General features: G+C 52.8%; 10 protein-coding genes across 10 annotated transcripts; 5 read left to right on the top strand and 5 right to left on the bottom strand.

The window, feature by feature from the left end:
- Nucleotides 1-3571: 3571 nt before the first annotated feature.
- On the top strand, nt 3572-4474 carry J4E79_008064 (uncharacterized protein; the record flags this gene model as incomplete). Its single annotated transcript, XM_049356923.1, has 1 exon — nt 3572-4474. The coding sequence occupies one exon, from the start codon at nt 3572-3574 to the stop codon at nt 4472-4474; it is 903 nt and encodes a 300-aa protein (XP_049208770.1).
- A 207-nt stretch (nt 4475-4681) lies between these two features.
- J4E79_008063 (uncharacterized protein) lies at nt 4682-6294 on the bottom strand (the record flags this gene model as incomplete). Its single annotated transcript, XM_049356922.1, has 2 exons — nt 4682-5704; nt 5755-6294. The coding sequence occupies 2 exons, from the start codon at nt 6292-6294 to the stop codon at nt 4682-4684; spliced, it is 1563 nt and encodes a 520-aa protein (XP_049208769.1).
- A 336-nt stretch (nt 6295-6630) lies between these two features.
- On the top strand, nt 6631-8424 carry J4E79_008062 (uncharacterized protein; the record flags this gene model as incomplete). Its single annotated transcript, XM_049356921.1, has 2 exons — nt 6631-6753; nt 6808-8424. 2 exons carry the CDS (start codon nt 6631-6633, stop codon nt 8422-8424), a joined length of 1740 nt encoding a protein of 579 aa, XP_049208768.1.
- Nucleotides 8425-8880: 456 nt separating this feature from the next.
- RPS23 (40S ribosomal protein S23) lies at nt 8881-9509 on the bottom strand (the record flags this gene model as incomplete). The annotated part of the gene is made up of 3 exons (XM_049356920.1): nt 8881-9059; nt 9141-9389; nt 9500-9509. 3 exons carry the CDS (start codon nt 9507-9509, stop codon nt 8881-8883), a joined length of 438 nt encoding a protein of 145 aa, XP_049208767.1.
- A 337-nt stretch (nt 9510-9846) lies between these two features.
- J4E79_008060 (uncharacterized protein) lies at nt 9847-10662 on the top strand (the record flags this gene model as incomplete). Its single annotated transcript, XM_049356919.1, has 1 exon — nt 9847-10662. One exon carries the CDS (start codon nt 9847-9849, stop codon nt 10660-10662), a length of 816 nt encoding a protein of 271 aa, XP_049208766.1.
- A 502-nt stretch (nt 10663-11164) lies between these two features.
- On the bottom strand, nt 11165-12931 carry J4E79_008059 (uncharacterized protein; the record flags this gene model as incomplete). The annotated part of the gene is made up of 4 exons (XM_049356918.1): nt 11165-11406; nt 11465-12075; nt 12122-12743; nt 12913-12931. 4 exons carry the CDS (start codon nt 12929-12931, stop codon nt 11165-11167), a joined length of 1494 nt encoding a protein of 497 aa, XP_049208765.1.
- Nucleotides 12932-13885: 954 nt separating this feature from the next.
- Nucleotides 13886-15226, top strand: J4E79_008058 (uncharacterized protein; the record flags this gene model as incomplete). Its single annotated transcript, XM_049356917.1, has 1 exon — nt 13886-15226. The coding sequence occupies one exon, from the start codon at nt 13886-13888 to the stop codon at nt 15224-15226; it is 1341 nt and encodes a 446-aa protein (XP_049208764.1).
- Nucleotides 15227-16366: 1140 nt separating this feature from the next.
- CCP1 (heme peroxidase) lies at nt 16367-17542 on the top strand (the record flags this gene model as incomplete). The annotated part of the gene is made up of 2 exons (XM_049356916.1): nt 16367-16779; nt 16831-17542. The coding sequence occupies 2 exons, from the start codon at nt 16367-16369 to the stop codon at nt 17540-17542; spliced, it is 1125 nt and encodes a 374-aa protein (XP_049208763.1).
- Nucleotides 17543-17958: 416 nt separating this feature from the next.
- On the bottom strand, nt 17959-19151 carry J4E79_008056 (uncharacterized protein; the record flags this gene model as incomplete). Its single annotated transcript, XM_049356915.1, has 2 exons — nt 17959-18809; nt 18866-19151. 2 exons carry the CDS (start codon nt 19149-19151, stop codon nt 17959-17961), a joined length of 1137 nt encoding a protein of 378 aa, XP_049208762.1.
- A 374-nt stretch (nt 19152-19525) lies between these two features.
- Nucleotides 19526-20162, bottom strand: GRX5 (monothiol glutaredoxin grx5; the record flags this gene model as incomplete). Its single annotated transcript, XM_049356914.1, has 3 exons — nt 19526-19689; nt 19810-20083; nt 20136-20162. 3 exons carry the CDS (start codon nt 20160-20162, stop codon nt 19526-19528), a joined length of 465 nt encoding a protein of 154 aa, XP_049208761.1.
- Nucleotides 20163-20723: the final 561 nt, after the last annotated feature.

Raw genomic sequence — 20723 nt, 5'->3', positions numbered from 1 at the left:
CCAATGGAAGAGTTTGCGCTTTGATAGCAGCATGGCAAATGACCAGGAAGCTTTAGTCGGCAACTGGCAACATCGCGTGCTGTTTGTGCAGGGTAAGTCGCCGCGCGCATGATTCAAGTCTTCCATAAACTGACAAAACCTCAGCGAAGTCTGGCTTTGGCAAGACCGTCATCTCGCATTCAGTCGTTGAAAATCTAGCTGGTGAAGCGGACGATCCTGATCTGTGCGACGAACCGCCGGCCACTGCAAGCTATCATTTCAATCACCTTCTATCCGAGAACAACCAATCTGAAGATGCCTTTCGGGCTATGGCATGCCAGCTGCTTCATGTTCGTCGGCACGACCGATCCACTTTGGATACTGTCAGCCTTTTATTGCGGAAAACGTCCTTCCGAGAGCATGCCACCTCTGATGAAGTGCTCGATGTTCTTCTCCTTCTACTTCGGCAACATCCCACTTTTCTTGTACTTGATGGCATCGATGAGTGCGGCGATACAGATACGCTCCTCGCATCGTTAGCAAGACTCTGTCGTGGATCTGACACAAGAGTTATCCTCTTCAGCAGACCGAACTTGAAGATACCACTTGAGTATCAGAAATGGGCTTCAGATGCACCTCACATCCTTTCCCTTACCGGTCAACACAACGTTGTCGCTATCGATCAGCTTGTGGTACCGGAAATGCATCGCCTAGCAGATCAGGGCTTCTTCGGTATCTCTATGGATCGAAGGCTCATGTCGGAAGTCGCGAGGACGGCAAATGGCGATTTTCTCTGGGCCAACATGTTTTTGAAATTCCTTCAGTCGCCGCTACTGTCGTCGGACGAGCGACTGCATATCCTCCAGGGGGTGCATTCAATACAGGGCCTGGAAGCGCTCTTCACTATCATATTTGACGCATTAGCGCGCCATCCACCAACAGAAAAACGCGTCATCGCCGACACATTTCGATGGTTGTCTTTCCCGATCAACCGCATGTGTCCGGGGGCACTACACGCTGCGCTGAACGCATACAAGCCCGACATCCACGAGGATTCGCATACAACCGATATCATACAAGCTTTGCCGGAACTGACATGCGGTCTCCTCTGCGTTGCCAACGACGAGATTGCTTTCACCCACGAAGCCATACGTGATCATCTTCTCAACCCACTATCTCAAGGCTCAGAGTTCAGTCTTTGCGATACAAGCAGCGTCCATGGCCACCTTGCTGCACGATGCCTATCATATCTCGCTCACGATATACCAAAACGTCCTCTCGGTGCCCTACAGCTTCACAGTCCAGCCATGCCACCTACCATACCTACCAGTAGTGGTGCGAGCCAAAGAACAAGCGCGTCAGTAGACAGTGGATACAAGTCCCTGTCTTCATCAGACGGAGACAATCACACCCATGCGATGCCGACACTACCAACTCAACACAACAGCTCGAGGGCGAATAGCATCCGCACCGTTCCTTTCGATACCCATTTGCCTTTCCTACGATATGCGGCACTTTGCTGGCCTATCCATTTAAGCCGTGCTCTACTCCCATCTTCACACTACACCACAACCTCCTCAGCAGATACACTCGCCTACCTACCCGCATTGAGCGCCTTCCTAGCTTCTCGTATTGCCGTCACTGCTTGGGTCGAAGCTTCTTTCCGGTACAGTCTACCACCCACGCTCACTCGCCTTATTGGCCCGTTGTCGGATCTGAAGGGCGAGATATCACCTGCTACTGTGGAGGGCAAAGAGCTGAGGCTGGTTGTTCATGAGATGAGGGTCCTGAGTGAGAGGCTGGTGGAGTTGAAGAGAGAGCATGAGAGCGTCATGAGGCGAAATCCGAGTCTGATTTGGCAGATGGATGAGCGGGGTGGGAATGCTTATTGGCCGGTTTGGGAAGATGTTCTTGCAAATGGGAGTGGAAGATAACGGCGCAAGCGTGCTTAATTTTGGTTTGATTCATTCGGGGTTGGTGGCAGCGGAGTTTGGTATATGCATGCACATGCTTTCTCTGTGGATGGCGTTTTCCTCATGTCCCAAGAACGCATCGCACAATATTGGATCTTTGATATGCGTACCTAGTCGCTTTAGCTATTTTGGGATTGCTAGTGGTATATATAAATTGATCTCGGTCCAAAGCTTTCACATTGTTCCATGTTCCAACTCACTCTTTTCTCGAAAACTGCGACTGGAATACCGATGTGGTGCATTTCGAAAAAGTCTTATGCGAACATGCCATGTCCGATCTGCTTTAACCAAATGCAAGGCAATGAATCCCTCAAAAGATACATGTCCTACAGAGACATGTCGCTGGACTAGCACTCGATAATTGAGGAACAAACGACTTTCCAAACCCTTCATGAAATGGGATCTTTGTTCTCATGCTGAGCTCCAAAAGAGATACAAGCGCATTCTATGTGCTTCTTAGCAACTCAATATGGAAATTTGAGAAAAAGAAAAGGTGCTTCAAGATTGATGTATAGAGGACTTCAAAACGAAATCTTAGCTGCGAAATATCGGTTCTGTATCCAAAAGAGGGCATTGTAGCCCTATGTGTTGAGATTGTCACAAAAACCGTATCGAAAGTCACCATGTGAGAGCACAGCCGAAGGCATGGACTGCCGGCTTTCTTGGTGCATGGAACTTGACCTATGTTCTCCTCTCTCTTGTTCCTCAACATGTAGCGGGAAAATTGATAATTTAGAAGCGATGTCTGTCTCGTTCATGGTGCGGAGTGCAATATTTACTATGTAGTAACTACCTTTTAATATCTCAAAACTCATTTCGGTAGGATCGATGTCCGCCTGTCTAGAAGAGTGGCAGAGAAAGTCCATGTGAATGTTTAATGCAACTGGAGATGCCGGAATTTCTAGAATAACATTGCATTGTTCCATGACGTTCTATCCTCAGTTCCCGTTACATCACAAGGATGCTTTCCCCTGAACCAATCGTCTCAACACTTGGTAGTCTGACCACATGGATATAAATTCCTCTTTCTTATTCTACCCTGCTTGTTCCAAGACCATACCTGAGGTCTCATCGTCCAAAACCAAATGAGGACGTTTTCATGTGTTTTTTCCAAAAACCTCTTTACGGGGTTCACATGTTCTGCTCATTGGAAAGGCTCCTGCGGTCTCCAAAAGGGAACAGATGAAATTCGATGCTCTAACAGCAAGCCCGCTTGCATTTCGTGTCCCGAAATGCCCGATGTTGAAGGTGTCTACATGTCCTTCCTTGATTGATATGCGAAACCTGACGGAGTGAAAGTGAAGTCTACGTCTCCAGGCGTGGTTTTAGATTATGACGAACGAGCCCTTAGTATGTAGAGAACATGTGGAAGTAGTCGTGGTTGGGGTTGCGTGATTTGCCCTGACGCCAAGTCTGAAGCATGTGATTTCGCGTCCCGAGGTCCCCACGATTGGCCAATTGCTGCGACACGTACCTTCACCTGGTGAAGTTTACAGCCGCAACAACGATGCTTTTGCGCTCAACCTGAGACACAGTATCTCATCGTTCCTCAGCTTGGCACATTCGACCAGGGAACAATTCACCCCAACCTGACCTCCATCCTTCGCGACAACCCCACCATGGCGCCCCCGCCGTCCTCCCTCTACACCCTCTCCTTCGCGATCGCGACCCTCGCCACTCTGCTTGTCGCAGCAACACTACGTCTACTAGCCATACTTCCAAATGCGCGCTCAAAGTCTACACCACTGCGCAAGCGCCCGCTCGCAACACGTATCCTCGTCGTTCTTGGATCGGGCGGACACACACACGAGATGTTCTACCTACTGCGAGATCTAGACACACGGAAATACACACACCGAACATACGTGGTCAGCAGCGGAGACGCGTTCTCAGCACAACGCGCCGCGGAGTTTGAGCGAGGACTTGAAGATGGGGAGAAGGAGCGGCTGCGAAAGCAAGAATCGGAGAAAGAGGTGGTGCAACCAGACGGCACGCGAAGAAGACCTGTGATGGAGATTACAGATGCAGACGGCACAACGCATGCGCTAGAAGAGAAGAGGGCAGAGAGGCCAATATGCACTGGCCCAGACCACTACAACATCGCCGTCATCCCTCGCGCGCGCAAGATACACCAACCACTCCTCACGACGCCTTTCACATCGCTTTACACCCTCCTATCTTCCTTCACACCTCTCCTCCGCGCACCACCACTCCTGGCCGGCCAAGCCCCTACAACACCTAACGAAGCCGCAGCCGCCGACCTCCCAGATCTCATCATCACCAACGGCCCAGCTACGGCTGTAATCCTTATCCTCGCAAGCCTTATACTGCGCTTCTTCAACATCAATGGCGCAAATAGTAGAGGAAAGTGCAAGACGGTGTACGTGGAGAGTTTCGCACGAGTCAAGACACTGAGTCTGAGTGGGAAACTGCTGCTAAAGGTCGTGGATCGCTTCCTGGTGCAGTGGGAGGAGTTGGAGGGTGCAGGAGGACGAGCGGAATACTGGGGCATTCTCGTGTGAGCTCAAGGACGATTTCAAGGGAGAGGTTCAATAGATCGTGGTATGCATGATGCAGGCGTTTGATGTACATTTACAGCGAAGATACCCCACAGGCCACATAAAGCCTAGCTGAGTTTTCGGCTTGAATCCATGCTATATATACAAAAGGTATGCTACAAGTCTCGTGTCACAGACGTGATACGTTATCATGCCGTCGTCTCAGTCACCCTAGTCGAGGTCTGCTGTTTGACTGGGAATCTGCTTCTTGCCCAGATACGGCTTCGTAGCACTCTTCTGCATGTGCTGACCCAATGCCGCCAGCAAGCTCTCCTGGTCGACAAGCGGCTTCTCCTTCTGACTCTGCACCTTCTTCTGATGCTCAAGCTCCCACCTCAATTGCATGGGCGTCTTCATTGCCTGCGCCGCTCTGTGCTTTTGCTTTGCAATTTCTCGCGCGACCACACCCTGTTCGGAGTGTTGCGCAACCTTGATAGGACGCGGTGCTTCGGGGTCCTTGTCTTTCTTCGCTTTGATGGAGAACTCGTGGATATCGCTACGGAGTTCTTCCGCAATCGTGTCGGGGAAAGGTGGCGCAACGAGCGTATAAGCCATAGACTGCGAACCTTCGACAATGTTTCGTCTTGTGTCCACATCATAGGCCGAAGGAAGCTCAGGGTCTATGCTTATTGGAGCGGCGGTCTTGAATCGTTCCTGCTCTTGCCTTTGAATCTCGGCGAATTTTGCCTCGAGGTCGACTGGGCTCCTGCTATTCGTTGCGTCTTGTTGAGCTTGGTCCTCCTTGTTCTTGCTCCGCCAACGACTCAAGCTCGTGAACGGCTGGCTCACCTTGGCCAGGGCCTTTTTGAGTAATGTTTTCTTCTCTTTGCCTGTCTCTTTTGTGGTATCAACAGCTCCATCTCCTTCTACGCGTTCCCATGGCCATTCCAGTCGTTGCCGTGTGCCTGCGATGTATCGGTGGAAGATGGGAAGTCCAGTTCGAGGATCGTATTGGTGTGCTTCGGGTATTGTGTCGTTCCCGTAGTCAGTACCGGTGTATGGATCAATGCCGGTGGTATGCCGCTCCATGTAGATCTTCTCGACCACGACGTCCTCGTAACGCTTCTGGCCTCCCTGGTCTATCTCGGCTGGTACCACGAGACGTACATTGCTCAAGGGCATAGGCACCTCGTTCTCTACCTTGGGCCCCATCTCTTCGGCAGCACTACTAAATAGACTAGTGTCGAAGTATTGCTGGCAAATGTTAACACTCAAACTTGATGACACAGCTAGGCGGTAAATACCAAGTTCATGCCCTTAATAACGACGTCGTGTGATCGATCTATGGTCTCTCGCACCACACCGACCTTGCCCGCCTCTTTTCCTTTCAGAATTACGACACGATCACCCTTCACAATTGGAAAGTATTTCTTATCGTCCACGACCAGCGGGTACTCGAGCTCGAGGCCTTTCTTTTCCCTGAAAGCGTTCCGGCTCTTCTGGGCCTCGATAGGTATCTCAGGCTTCTGCACCTGGCCGCCGGTGAGGACACCGTATTTCTCAGCATCTGGGCCGACGGCGCGATTTGGCCTCAACGGACCAAGCTTCCAGTCCTCTTTCGCATTGGCCAGAGCTTGCTTCCTGACACCCTTGATGCGCTCTTGTTCCCACGCTTTACGCGCAAGGATGGCTCGCTTGATTTCCCATTTGTCCTGTTTGAGTCCCTGGCGCTTCTTGCGTTCCCGCTCGTGCCATTGGATTGCGTTTTTGACCTTGCGGATCTCTTTGAGTTTTTTGGCCTGACGGGCGGCGTTGCGCCCCGGCCTGACGATCAATTGGCTCATGGTGGGCGGGATGGCGGCGGTGGAGATGGAGATGCGAGGGTTTGCGGACTACCGAGCCATCGAATGGCGGGCGGCGAGGGGTGTAGTAGCGGATACGACCGGGGAGATGAGATGGAGACGCTGTCTTGTGAGGTTCGAGCCGGTGTTGTTTCCACGGCGATGGATTGTCGGCAGTCGTCCCTCCAGAAGTGGTGAACAGTGCATTCGACCTGGTGAGCCAAAATTCCGCGCCGGCGCCCGGGCGGTGTGGCCGCCTCGGCAGAATCCAAAACACGTCGCCCATGACATGGTGCATCAACCCTAACCATCACCACGCACTCCAGGTGTCTTCCCACCATGGCGCTATTACGGCGCAGACTGCGCTGCCATTACTGCAACACACTGTCACGCGACACTGTCTCACAGATACCCAAGACATTTCACTGTCCGCAATGCGACGCCGTGAATCACTTCGACGAAGTACTTACTCTACCGCATCAACACCCGAACCTCTCCAACTGACCTGTTCCCCAGCGCGGAAACATCACCGATCCGCCCATCGAAGAAGTCGCGACCGCCCCTCAAGCCTCCTTCCAACACCTGCGCTCCCGCTCCCCAACGCCCGCCATGTCCGTACCCGGTGACGACATCTTCTGCGACACATGCCAGCGCAACCAGACCCTCTACGCAAAGCTCTTGGGCGAGTACCTTCCGGAAGAGGATGATCCGACGTATGGGCAATTCTTAGCGGCGTACGAGGACTACAAGGACGAGCTCGAGACCCGGTACCCGCAGGTCTGCAGCGAATGTCTGCCTCGAGTCCAACATCAGATCCGGAATGCGAACCATATTGCCAGAGCAGATAACCTGGCGCGTATCATGGAAGCGAGTAAACAGAAGCGCACAACTGTACACACCCACAGACAAGCATGGACATTGAGGTTCATTTCGCTGGCGAAGTGGACCTACGTCGTGAGCACAGCAATAGGAATTGTCTGGCATGCTGCTGGACTGTACATGGGCCCGGATGAGGGTATACGGGCGTACCAAGTTTTCAGCTGGGATACTTGTTGGACTCAGGCAAAGTCGGGATGTTGGATGGACGAAATCTGTGTACTTTCGCCTGTGATACTCAAGTGGCTGAAATTTGCGATTATCGCCGATGCTCTCACAATCTGGTGGAACCCCAAGCTGAAACTCAAGACGAACAGCCTTACGGGCAGGATGCGCGGGCTCATGTCACTATGGATGATTCGAATTACTGCCGTGGCTCTTCGTTTCCTAACCCTCTACTACTGGAAAGGTCACACCATCAACAACGACACGTTGACGCTATTTCGGTACACACATATGTGTATGCTCGGAATATTGACCTTCTCGTCTATCATGACATGGAAGGCTGTTCGCATAGTCTACGGCGCCGCGCCCTCTTTTCTGAAAACGGCTCGCGAACCCGTACCCAGCGCACCCGATAGCGCACAGAAGGCAAGGAGAGGCTCTTACCACCCAGCTCATCCCCAAGCAAGCGTTTTCGACAGTATAGCGCCCGATTTTGCAAATGGCATGGATCAGTGCAAGGAGTCCTCCCCTCTTCCCCCGTCCCCCACCATCTCAGAAGCCTCCTTCACCACACATGCTACCGACGTCACCACACCCTATGCCCAGCGATCTACATTCTTGGGCGCAGACGACATGGACTGGACACCGACCAAGAATTCCGGAAGTCGGTTCTCTTCACAACCCCCAGAGATTATACCCAACCACTTCTCCAAGACGACATCTCGTCAGCCAGCAACACCCCCTCGTTTCAAAGAACCCCACTCCATCTTCTCCAAACCAGACCCGAATCCATTCCGTCACCGGGTTCCTGCACCGCCGCCACCCTCGCTTGGCGCCAACCAAAAACCTAACCCCTGGAAACCGAGTGTCTGGGCGCCTCCCCTTAAGGAAAACGCACCCAAGTTCTTCAAAGGAGACCAGAAGGCGCAAGGAGGTGCGGGAGAGATACCGGGTCTAGATGGCTTTGGTGTACCGAAGAACGTCAAGAGGGATGCTGAGCTCTTCGCCAGCCCGAAGCTGAAGTACGAATACTACGGGACTATGAAGGACACTGGACTGGAGGACACGTTTAATGCCATGTTTACGAAATAAGATGGACTGCATACGCATGGATTGCTAAGATTGCATAGGTGGTTGGCGTTTTGTTTGAGATACCCGGCGGCGCTTCTTTCTTATGTTGCATTGGTCGGAGTTTGTTACTACACGGCGGTTTGTGTACAGTACTGTTATTTCTCGATCAATGAATCATGGATCATATAACCTGAAACATATTTGGTGCACCACATTCACTACCGAGTCCTAAACGACATGGCGACGCACCGAACATCACTCCATGGCATACGCTTACGGAGTGGGCGCTTGAACGAGTCAGATTCTATCTAACTCTCCAGCATATCATGACTTTTCATATGCCGGGTAGAAGCACAGATAACCCCGATGTAAAGACTCCGGTAACCCCCCATAGTGATCCGCGGATTCCATCATTCGTTCATGGCGGGCTTGTGGTCCACGTTCGTTTCCTTCCTTGACTCCTTGCAGACGAGTCCTCTATGACCTGGGCTTCTCCTTCTTCTCCTTCCACAGTGCGGACAGACCAACACCAGAAACCTTGACGACCTTGAAACGCACACCGGGAATATCACCCTTGGCCTTGCCCTTACGACCGAAACCAGCAAGGAGGACCTCGTCGTTCTCGTCGACGAAGTTCAAGCAACCGTCGTTGGGAACTGGCAGATTATTAGCCCACGCTCTCATTGTTGCCACAGGCTCGTCGCCGATGCCTCTTCAATCTCCGCATAGTGACATACCGAAAGCGGTGACCTTCTTTCCGTTCTTGATCAATTGTACACGGACACACTTTCGGATAGCGGAGTTGGGCTGCTTGGCCTCAACACCGACCTTCTCGAGAACGATGCCCTTGGCGTGGGAAGATCCACCGAAGGGAGACGACTTGTAGGCGGTTCCGAGGAGACGCTTCTTGTAGTGGAGATCGGCCCATCGTCCCTCGCGGCGATGGTTGCGGAGCTTGCGGGCGGCGTTGAGACCTCTTGGCTTTCCTGATGATGTTGTGAGCAACTACCCAATATACGCCCGTGTCAGGACGGCGAAGGCGTGGAATTGTGCATTTCGCGTCGATCGGGGGCTTCTGGAGGAAGTGGCTGCGTACCTTTACCCATGGTTGCGGTATTGACGACGGGTGTGCTGGGGGAAGTGTGGTTAGTATCGCGGACGTCGAAGTATTTTCGAGAGCGGCTGGAATCAGTGTGCGCCAGAGCCAAGCCCCACAGCTTAGCGGCGTTGGCTCCGAAGGGGTTAGCGCCGCACGGCCATCTTATCTTATCGGGCCATCGTCATCGCGTCTGGGGAGAACATCAATGAACACCAGCACGTAGTTGCAGCTCAAGTCAGTAGACTTCAAGATTCGTAGTGACCAACTCAATTGCCCATCGCAATACCCACACATCCTTAGTCGCCCTAATCCACCCTCATAACGCGTCCAGTGCATGCACTACCATGACTTCCAAAGACGACAAGAAAGTCACCAAGACGCAAACTAACCGCCTACCTGCGCCTGCGCTCTTCGTCGGGCCACCGTCACACAATGCTTCCAACACATCGCTGCACGAAGTCCGAACGCCTGCAAGGGCGCCTCTAGTCCGCCAGCGCTCACTCCTTTCTCCGGACAACAAGCGACCTCTTCCACCCACGACCACCAACGATGGCGACCACCTCAGCCTCACCTCCACGAACCCCTCGGCGCCGTTCCAAAGGCGACAAAGACAGCACAGCCAAGCCGCAGATGCCGAAGCATCGTCGCGCGCAGAAGCGATATGGGCAGAGATGCAAAACACCTTGGAGGAGGTTGAGCTGAGCGCCATCAAGGGCCCAGGCATGACAGTCTTCGGCTCCGAACACTCTCGAGCACTAGATGAGCTGCGAAAAGCGCAGATAGAACTTGCGAAAGCATGGGCGCGCTCGGAAGAGGACGAACAGACACCCGAACAACAGAAGAAGTCGCAGGACAGCAAAGCGAACGACTTGCAACCCCAGAGTCTTGCGAACCACCCTCACGACGGGGCAGGGTCGGGAAAAGGCGAAAAGCTGTTCGACCGTATCAAGCTCGAGGAGGAAACAGAGAAGGACATTGAGTTGAGTCGGAAGAGGAGAGAGGAGAACGACCGATATTTTGAGAAGGTGAACAAGGGGGTGCAAGAAGTCGTTGTACGACTAGAAGAGGTCGCAAAGGCCATGCGAGGGGTTGAGAGCGAGAGCAAAGAGATCTGGGGACACGGGAGTGAAGACAGTATGGACACTGCGAGCGTTACTTGAGACGACGCGCAGCCTGAACGGGAATTATCCAGAACACTATGCCCATAAACGGGCAGCGTGAATCCAGGCCGGCTCTTGAGCTTGTTTTCTTCGGCCAGAAAGACGGAGTACACATTCGCACCCCTCGTCGTAACGAGAAGATATACACGTCCTATGAAGACCTCTGGCAGAAGCCACATGCTCAATCGACGGGCCTTTGGCTTAGTGGCGCTATATAAATTGCGTGGTGCAAGGCCACAGCCAACAACGATGAAAGTGCGACGTGGAAACACACTCTTCACGGGCGATGAGACGCGCAACTGGTAGTATCTTGAAGCCTACGCCGTGTAATAGAGGTGGTGTGCCAGGACTAGTGTCACAAGGATCAATGCTATGGTCAAGAAGAGAATTATATCAGCAGACTCAATACTGCGCGCCTTCTTTTGCGTAATCTTTATGTGTGAGATCAACGCTTTACCGCCTCTGTTTCGTACTCTTTATCCATTACGTCTACACACACCATCTACAAGAGATAGCGGTACTCCGGATTCAAATCACCCATTTCGGTCTTTTCATACTCCGTCAACCCTACATCCCTGACGCTCTTATTCCTCTTTCGGTTCGAGAGACTGCACATGACAAAGTACGCGCAGCAACTTAGTGCACTGAGGCACACGAAGCCGATACTGATTGAGTATCCCCGCGTATACTTGGGCGCGTCCGTCTTCAGGAAAGAGTAGACGGCGATAATACCACCAATGTTACCTGTTGTGTTGGATTAGCATTCGATATCTCAGATACTTACGAGAGTTCTTTAACTTACCAAAGCCGACTTGCCATGCACTTCCTACAGCTCGACGGTGGTGACCACCCAAGTTCATGTTGAACCAACATACAATAACCGGCATGGCGGTGTAGGCTCCCATGGCAACAAGGAAGAGCGCTCCATACTGCAGGTCATGGTTGTCGTGTACGGTAATCAGAATAGCGAATCCAGCGATGCAGACAGCAATGGGGAATATGGTGAAAAGGAAGCGGTGTTTGAGCCTGTCCGAGAACCATGCGACAAACATCGAGAAACCAAAAGCGGCGGCCCATGGAGGAACACTGTGCAGTTGTGTCTGGATCTTCGAGTAGCCATAGCTTTGGATGATGGTGGGAGAGAAGTAGGCGTATCCATAGGCAGGTACGATCAAGCCGAAGTACATGAGCCCGCCAATGAGGATTTTGGGGTCCTTGAACACATTCACAACGTCCTTGGCCTTGATAGGTCGTTCACGTGCGGAGCGTCCTTGGTCGATTTGAAGTCTGGCTTTGACAAACGCGCGTTCGGGTTCCGAGAGCCACTTCACTTCTTCCGGGAAGTTTGGCAGCAGAAAGAAGAAAGCGAAGGAAACCAGAACAGTCAAGAGTCCTTCCAGAATGAAAATCCATCTGCCAGAGTAAGTGACTGTCGACGACTTTCGCCGTCAAAACTTACCTCCACCCCTGATATCCGCGCATGCCGTCCATCTTGCCAATCGCAGAAGCTAGCAGTCCACCAAAGGCTCCGGCCAGAGTCGTTGAACTGAAGAAGAACGAATACCGCTTCTGCGCCTCGTGTCTGCGGTACCACATACCAATCAAGTAGAAGGCACCCGGGAACATGCCTGTCTCGAACACACCAAGGAAGAATCGAGTCGCAAGGAGACCAGAGTAGTTTTGCACAAAGCCTTGCAGCATGGTAACGAGACCGAAACCAAACATGCAGATACTGAGCCAGACGCGAGGTTTCATTTTTTTGAGGAGGACATTGGACGGGATCTCGAAGAGGATATAGGGTACGAAGAAGATGACCAGAGCAGTGTTGTAGCGATTATCTCGTGCCAGATCAAGCTCCTCGCTGAGGCCAAAGACGTTCGCGTTTGCAATGTTGACACGGTCCAGGAAGGCCAGGAGATACATGATGCAGAGAAAGGGAATGACATGGAGGTCGATCTTGGTCACGAGTTTAGACTCCGTGGTGTTGGGCGGGCATGGGACAAGCGCCGGGTCGTCGTCGTAGGTATTGTCATAGTGAGGGATTGGATCTGTCTTGTCCATGTCTGGAGACGGCACGTCTTCTGCGGATGATCAGCATATTTAACGACTCTGTATATATGGCAAAGAGCGTAGGGTGATGCAATTATGATCCGTGCGACATGAAGCTGACGATGAGCTTGCAGCTGACAAGATGCGTCAAGCACTCCGCGGGAGTCATCGGGGCCAGCTTAGCAGAATGCGGCGACTTACTCTCTTTCCTTCCGAACATGACGACGGTTGGTGAGCTTGACTCTATCCGCCTGGGTAGTTGCCTAGTGTTCGGGAGTAGGTCCGATGCCAAATTCACACTTGCATGGCACTTGCAGAGGCGGGAGCGAAGGCAATATATCCTGGAAAGCGGACAGTGAAATGGAGTCACAGCGAAGGCCGAGGTCGCTGGTACCCTAGCACAAATCTGACCACTCTCGCATCGTCGACGCTCGCCAACCCCGCATCTCTGGCTTTGGCTGTTTGCCCATGCATGCGTAAGCGATGGAGGTCCTCATTAGGAAGCTGCGCTGCCGGTCGCCAGCGCGAAGTCACGGGTACCCAAGGACATGGCGCAAACACGGCGTGCAACTAATTGTCGACCGCTCGGCTTTGGAACAAGCAAAAAGACAGGCGACATTGGCCGGCTCAAACCTGCTGGAAAAGGACCGTAAGCGTGCGCCTCGCGTGTGATGTAACCATGTGATCAGCAGTGTGGCGCCGGGCCTAAAGGGAAAAGATGCGTCGGCACGTATTGATGCGGAATAGCAAGCGCGCATCTTTCCGCATGGCATTGTCGGAACAGTTGCAGAACTCCACCTGCAGACGTAGTTGTTGCCAGGACAGTCTGGGCTGATGTCAACTGGGGACTGTCGACATGGTGGTGAAGGGCGTGTCGGCGGTCGCTGAGCAAAGGCCAGGTTTTATATCCGAAGGGCCAACCTTGTAGTTTTGGTTTGGTCGGGCAAGCTGGTTCGGCAGCCGACATCAACTCAAGCCTGGGCGCGCGGAAGTCTCAGCGTCGTCCACACTCCTTTCCCTGTGCCTCCTCTCCTTCAGCCTCTCGACCCTGCACTCTCAATCTCGCCATCCTCCCAGCACCGCATGCCAGGCCCGACCCACGACGTGGAAGTGTGACTGCGAGCGACCCGTTACCCGTCGACGATACCCCGAGCGGCTGGCCTGCTGACCCGAGATGGTGAATGCCAAATATGTCGCCTTTACCGTCAACAAGCAGACTCCCTTCTTGCAGACGCCAGACCAGGCCTATGCCACCGTAATCAACTGCCGGCGGCCAGGCGGGAAGCGCGCGGGGCTGGCGCACGAGGTGCGATCCCACAATGTGCCGCTGGCCATGGTCGAAGGCAGTCTGAAGCGCAAGCGGGGCGATGAGTCCAGGAAGGACTCTGAGCACGCGGCCAACCCGGGCGCCTCTTTCGGAAACGATGCGACTCCACTCACTGCGGCACCGGCCCGTCCACTGCTTAACCAGCAGTGGCAGCAGCGCAAGCCGACGAGGTTACGGAGGGGCAAGATCCTGTCCAAAGGTGTCGACCTGGACTGCTGGTTCATCATACTGTCCTACTCGGACCCTGCGCAGCTGCTCGAGATGCGTAGCAAGATTGCCTCATGCTACCGGTTTTTGCGGGATAACCCCATGCTCTGGAAGCATAGCAGGGTTTACTATTACGGAACCGACATGCCGGACCCACCTCCAGGTCTCACCGAGTTCCAGTTCGCCCACTTGCGCCATGGGCATGGCTGTATGGACTGCGGCGCCCCAAACACTCGCAAGACCTTCTGGGCCTTCCTGCGCCGCATGTGCAAAGACTGTCTCAACACCCAAGTCATCAGGGAATACGATGCTGTTGCCCAGCTGAGAGGTCCAAACGGCGAAGACGTATCCTATATCCGCGCTGCCTTGCCCAGTGGCATCTTCGATTCATGGGGTAACTTTGTCGGCGTGGGACCAGCGAGTACGCATGCACTGAAGACCATCTACTTGCGGTCAGACGTGCAGAAGCTCGTTGCCGAGTTCCACAAGGAGTCCAGAGAGAGGGACCCCAACACAGAAGAGACGGCTACATGGTGGACTGAATGGCTTGCTGACAAGGCCAAGAAGGTAGAAGAGCGCCAGATGTTTGCAAAGAAGATGGAGCAGTGGGAAGAGATGCAACGCACGGCTAGAACTTCTGACTACACTGCAAAGAAGTTACGGCGCAAGAACTTCTTCAAGGAAAAGGCGTCCCAACTCGATCCACCCATCAGTATCAAAGAGCTAGAAGCGTGTCCGGCATACAAGCGTGCCATTACCATTCCCAAAGACCCCAACAGCACCTCCTGGGATCTTCTCAAGCCCAAGATCGTAAAGGAAGCCGCCGAAAATGCGGCCAAGAGAAACATGGAAGAATCGCGGCCGGCAACGGCATCGACGTCCGGCATCTCTACGCCTACCGGCAGCCTGGACGGTTACCCGCACACGCAGCCGTATCTCGGCATGATCATGGGTATGCCTCCGCACAATGGCATGTACTGATCACATTTTCTTCAAGACTTCACGTTGGGACGAGTAATACGCGAGAAAGCTAATGTTTCGGGTAATGATTGCATTAATGTCATGGCACTGGAGTTGGAAATTTGGTATGGCTTCTGGCTTCTTCACGCACACAAACCCAAGTGAGCATTTCTTTGCAAGGCGTTTATCAAGACTGGGAACTGCATTGAAGGACAAGGGATAGCAGGCGTTAACTGTACTGGCTTCTTTTTCATTACCGATACGTATCGTACGCCCTGGATATAATTGAATCGAAATTCTGCTTGACAAATACCTGCGCCGAGGACAGTGAGGTACCACAGCTAGATCGATAAAACTGCCTCTTCGAGCGATGCACCCACTTTTGTCGTTCACGCCGCTCATCGGAGAGCAACGGCATGTGGGCATGGCACGAGTCATTTCCGGCGGCTTAGTACACGAAAGCTCTGGTTGGCCACCATGTCCTACCCAGAATAACAAGCAGTGACGAGACACCGGACATCGTCTCTAACACCACGTGTCGAGCGTGGCGATATCCAATGCTAAGGATATCAGACAAAGATGCCGCAGAGCCTCATCAGGTACCCCTCATCTCGCTCGCTGGCCTGCGTCGATCGACGCCACCACAGCGAATCACAGAGCGTGGAAGTCGGCTTATGCACGAGGACAAAGCCCAGCCCTGCGCAGCTACAAAACCACGGGTCTCCCTGCCTGATAGTCTCAAACTCGAAACCGTCATCTGCTAGAAGCATGGATTATATAACCCAATCGGCGGAAATGCCTTCACGATCGGAAAAGTGTCGCGGCAGCATCAGATATCGTAATCCCAAGGGTCCAGACGATTATGTCCCGTAATGCGTCTGATTGGTGCAGAGGCTATCAAAGTGGGTCGATGCCGTTGTTTCCAGAAAGATTGTCGCCATCTGAGTCCGAGGCAACGAAACATTATCTTTAAAAGCTTTCCCGTGCCTACGCCCTATTCGCGTTTGTGTTTTCACTTTCTTTGACCTTCCTGCCTTTGTGCTACTGTCAATTGACCTTTTCAGAGGCAAACCGCTCCACAAGTAGCCTATCAACAGACATCCAGCTGTTGCACAAATTATTCTGCTCGGCCGACTCGATCTCCCATCCACCGTCTGCACAATGGCATCTGCCTCGCGAAGCTTCTCTCGCACCCTGCGCACCGCCGCTCCCTCGTTCCGCACTACCTCGACCCGCTCCTCTGCCCGCTTCGTCGCGCCTACACAGAACGCCTTCCGCAACCAACGACGCGGATACGCTTCTCAGGAGGATGGACCAGACAAGCATGAGGGCAACCCAACTGGCCTAGCCTGGGGCGCTGGCGCTCTCCTCGTCGGTGCTGGTGTATACGGCCTCTACACATACCAGCCTGAGTTGTTCGGCCAGACCAACAGCAGGAAGATCTTCACACCCAGGTTTGAGGACTACCAGAAGGTCTACAACCACATTGCCAAGAGGCTTGAGGAGCACGATGACTACGATGATGGTAGCTACGGTCCAGTTCTCCTTCGCCTTGCGTGGCACGCCTCGGGAACGTGAGTATTCTGCTCTCTTGTCGATCAGACACAAGAACTGACAAACAACAGCTTCGACAAGATGACAGGAACTGGTGGTTCCAACGGTGCTACCATGCGCTTCGCCCCCGAAGGTGACCACGGCGCCAACGCTGGTCTCAAGGCCGCCCGCGACTTCCTCGAGCCCGTCAAGGAGGCCTTCCCATGGATCACCTACTCCGATCTGTGGATCCTCGCCGGTGTCTGCGCCATCCAAGAGATGCAGGGCCCCAAGATCCCATACCGCGCTGGCCGCACCGACCGCGACGTCTCCTTCTGCACACCCGACGGCCGTCTCCCTGACGCCAGCAAGGACTCCAGCCACATCCGCGCCATCTTCGGTCGCATGGGTTTCGACGACCGCGCCATGGTCGCTCTTTCTGGTGCACACGCCCTAGGCCGCTGCCACACCGACCGCTCTGGCTTCGACGGCCCCTGGACCTTCTCTCCCACCACCCTGACCAACGACTACTACAAGCTCCTTGTCGAGGAGAAGTGGGCATGGAAGAAGTGGAACGGCCCCAAGCAGTTCGAAGATGTCAAGACCAAGAGCTTGATGATGCTGCCCACTGATATGGAGCTTGTTAAGGACAAGAGCTTCAGGAAGTACACCGACCTGTACGCCAAGGACAACGACGCTTTCTTCAAGGACTTTTCCGAGAGCGTCATGACTCTGTTTGAGCTCGGTGTACCGTTCCAGCAGCCTGAGGACCAGCGCTACGTCTTCAAGAGCTCGTTCGACTAAGTCTGTGCGAGATTGGGAGAGAAGCATTGGGGGTTACTTTGAATCAGAGATATCCATCTAGACTATTAGACCGTTGCTTTAGTTAAAGGCAGCATGCACTAGATCACTTTTGGAGGTTATACATTTATTGTTACTTGCTTTGTAGACTTTGGAAATACAGTATACGAACAAGAAGTCGTGAACATTGTCTCCAGTCATTATGTCCTGGAGTTTGGGCTGGGTTCGATTGTGACGATTGATGTATATGACAAAAGATTTTTTTGTTTTAGAGTGACGGTGCGTTCATATACCGCGGGTTATGTTGCAGCAGGACTGTCCATGTCAAGTAGATAGTCTGTAGCTTCTAACATATCGGAGTCACTTGCGCTCAGGCCATTGAAGTGAGTATGTTCTCGAGCGTGCATCGACCTGCCCTATCAGTCGCTCTTCAGCGCAATAGCAAGTTGTGCCGTCTTCTTCTTCCAGTACGCCTGATGTTCCTTTTCAATCTCACGCATGTCACTCAATTCCTGCCTGCCCAGTTCTTTCACCTCCATCTCTAGGTTTTTGATGTCATCATGAGGGAGCCTTGTTGGAAGAGGCAGGGTGTCCTTGCGATACCTTGAGGGCTGGTATATGAACTTTGGAAACATGTTCGTTGGGGTGACAGCGTTCTTGTTGTTATGGGCATCTGCTGATACTCCTTCTTCGAGGAAGGTAACGTGCTTCCTGTTGGTACGAGACTTATTGCGTACCGGAGAGCTCTCGTGTTCGTGGACGAAGAGTGTGGATTCGGCGTCAGTGGGTTTCGATGGCGAAGAGGAAGCAGGTAATGCCGATTCGTCCAATGGCTGCTTGGTGAATAGCATATGTTCCATAGCTTCCTCACCTAGGCATGTAGCTCCTAGCTTCCAGATCTCGCCAAGGACCACTTCCCACTCCTTCTGCAACTTCGCTAGTTTGGCCGTCTCCTTAGTGATCAACTCGTCGTAATGGAGCATGCGAGTCTCAAGTGTCTGATCAAGACGTACACTCTTTCCCTCACTGTCAGTGCGCCGTAGTGATAGGGTGAACTGAGAGATGGGTTGGTAGAGCTGAGTGGCTAGGCGCTCGTACTTTGCTGGGGCAGAAATCTTGAGGGGCGAGCTAATGAGGTCCTGTTGGTTACTGCTGGGAGTAACACTCTGCAGCGTACTTTCGTAGAGGGTATGAAGAAGCTTTTCGAGGGTCTTGTTGATCCTGGAAGAAGCAGTCTTGTAGATATGGCGACGGTACTTGTCGCTGGCATCTGTGCAGTATGATGTTAGCGGTCTACACTCAGGAAATGCAAGTGCTTAGTTATACCTTTGAATTCTACGCCTAGAGGGTGCATGTTCGAAGACCTCCTTCCTGCTCCTCTCTTCTCTACGCTCCGTACGCTTGAATGAGACCCGGCGCTCAGCAATGTGGTAGCTTCAACATCGTTTTCGGTGAACTTGGAGTTGCTGATATTCTTCTGACGTGTGAGGTTGCCTTGTTCCTTGAAAGTACTCTGGTTCCTGAAAACGGCAGCAGCAGACACCGTCTTCTTCGCCGGCGGGCCCATGTTGCCGCGCGCCTGCAGTTCAGGTACGTTGCGTTCGACCTCCATTCAAGCTACCTGTGTTTGCGGGTGTCGAAGGCGTTTTGCGAGTGCTGAGAGGTGAAGTCGAGCTTTGGTGCAGACGCAAAGCTTGTGAGGTGTTCCGGCTCCGTTGAGGAAGGCGCGCGGTGACAACAGGAAAGAGCACTCATATTAGTCACCTCATAGAAGGGCAGGAAGTGGCCATTTTTCTTTCGAATAGTGTGTTATTTGGAGTATATCAGGCATCCCAGCCTTAAAGTTGATGCTTATCTTGCTCTTCGTATGCATACATATACTTGTTACACGGGTGACAGAATCTGGCTGGACATTCGCAACCAAAGCCATACCGTATGGCATAAAGTCCATGCGCCTCTCATATTCGCCGTTGTATTATCTACCTCTTACGGTGCCTGTCCCTCGGCTGGCACAACTACACCCTTCTCTTCCAACATCTTTGCAAGCGATCCATCTTGATGCATCGACATCAGGATGTCACAGCCACCGACAAACTCCTTGTCAACGTATAGTTGCGGTATGGTTGGCCACTCGGAGTATTCTTTGATACCTTTTTGAATTTGTCAGCATGTAATGCCCCATCGCTCGGCTTGCAGCCACCCAATATGTGCCGCAGGCTCGAGTCCTACAACCTAGTTGCCAAACGGGCGTGGGAATCGTGAAAGCGTACCTTGCCTCAGATCCTGGTCTTCCAGCACGTTGAAGGCTGTGAACTTCTCCGGATCTACACCTTGCATGCCCAAAATCTGTATGCTGGCTCTCGAGAACCCGCATTGTGGTGTCTCTGGTGTACCCTTCATGAACAGGACAACAGGCGATGATGCGACAGCCTTGTCGATGGCAGACCGGACTTCATCGGAGAGTAATCGTGCTTGGAACGGTGTGAGGAATCGTGCCGAGGGGATGGGTCGAGCTGTGCTGGCACGGGTGGCGGCTCGGAAGGCCTGGTGGCTGTCAGATTGAATTGATAATTAGACGTACATTTCAGGAGCTTACCGAGGGAATTGCGCGTCTTGCAAACATCATGAGTGGTTGGAGTGGTGTAGGGAAGAAGTTCGGGTGACGCGATCACCTCCGCTGTTCGCCGCACCCGAAGTTTTGGATGAGGTCACAACGCCAAGGCCGCTGAATCACCAACCTCCCATTCGTCCTTTCTCACTTTGGCTTCATTCACGAAATGTCAGCTCACTAACGACTATCTATACACTGGGGCTTCGCGATGGCCCATAATCCTAAAGCTAGGCTCACGGTGCATGTTAACCAACGCCTTTAGACCTCGGCGAACGTAGACACTACTATCGCCATAATGAAGTCCGACGCTTCAACTTCCATTAGGTGGTCTGCATCACACTGTTCGTTCCAAAAGAGGGCATGCCTCAGACAGGCTACAAGACCTCGTGATGCGTCTCATATCTGGAAAGACAAAATCCGACCTTCCTTTGTGCGCATGAGCGAAACGGTATACAAGCTACGAGCTGTCATTTGGAAACCTCGTTCCCATGGCAAATATTGGCAATCGAGGCTGCTAGCATCGAACTTGATCTACTTGTTCTATACTCAGTTTGCTAATCTCACAACGCCTAT

This window comes from Alternaria viburni, assembly GCF_023758015.1.
Source record: "Alternaria viburni strain BMP 2772 chromosome Unknown scaffold_18, whole genome shotgun sequence".
Classification (NCBI taxonomy): Eukaryota; Fungi; Ascomycota; class Dothideomycetes; order Pleosporales; family Pleosporaceae; genus Alternaria; species Alternaria viburni.
This window is presented reverse-complemented; position numbering and strand designations above follow the sequence as displayed.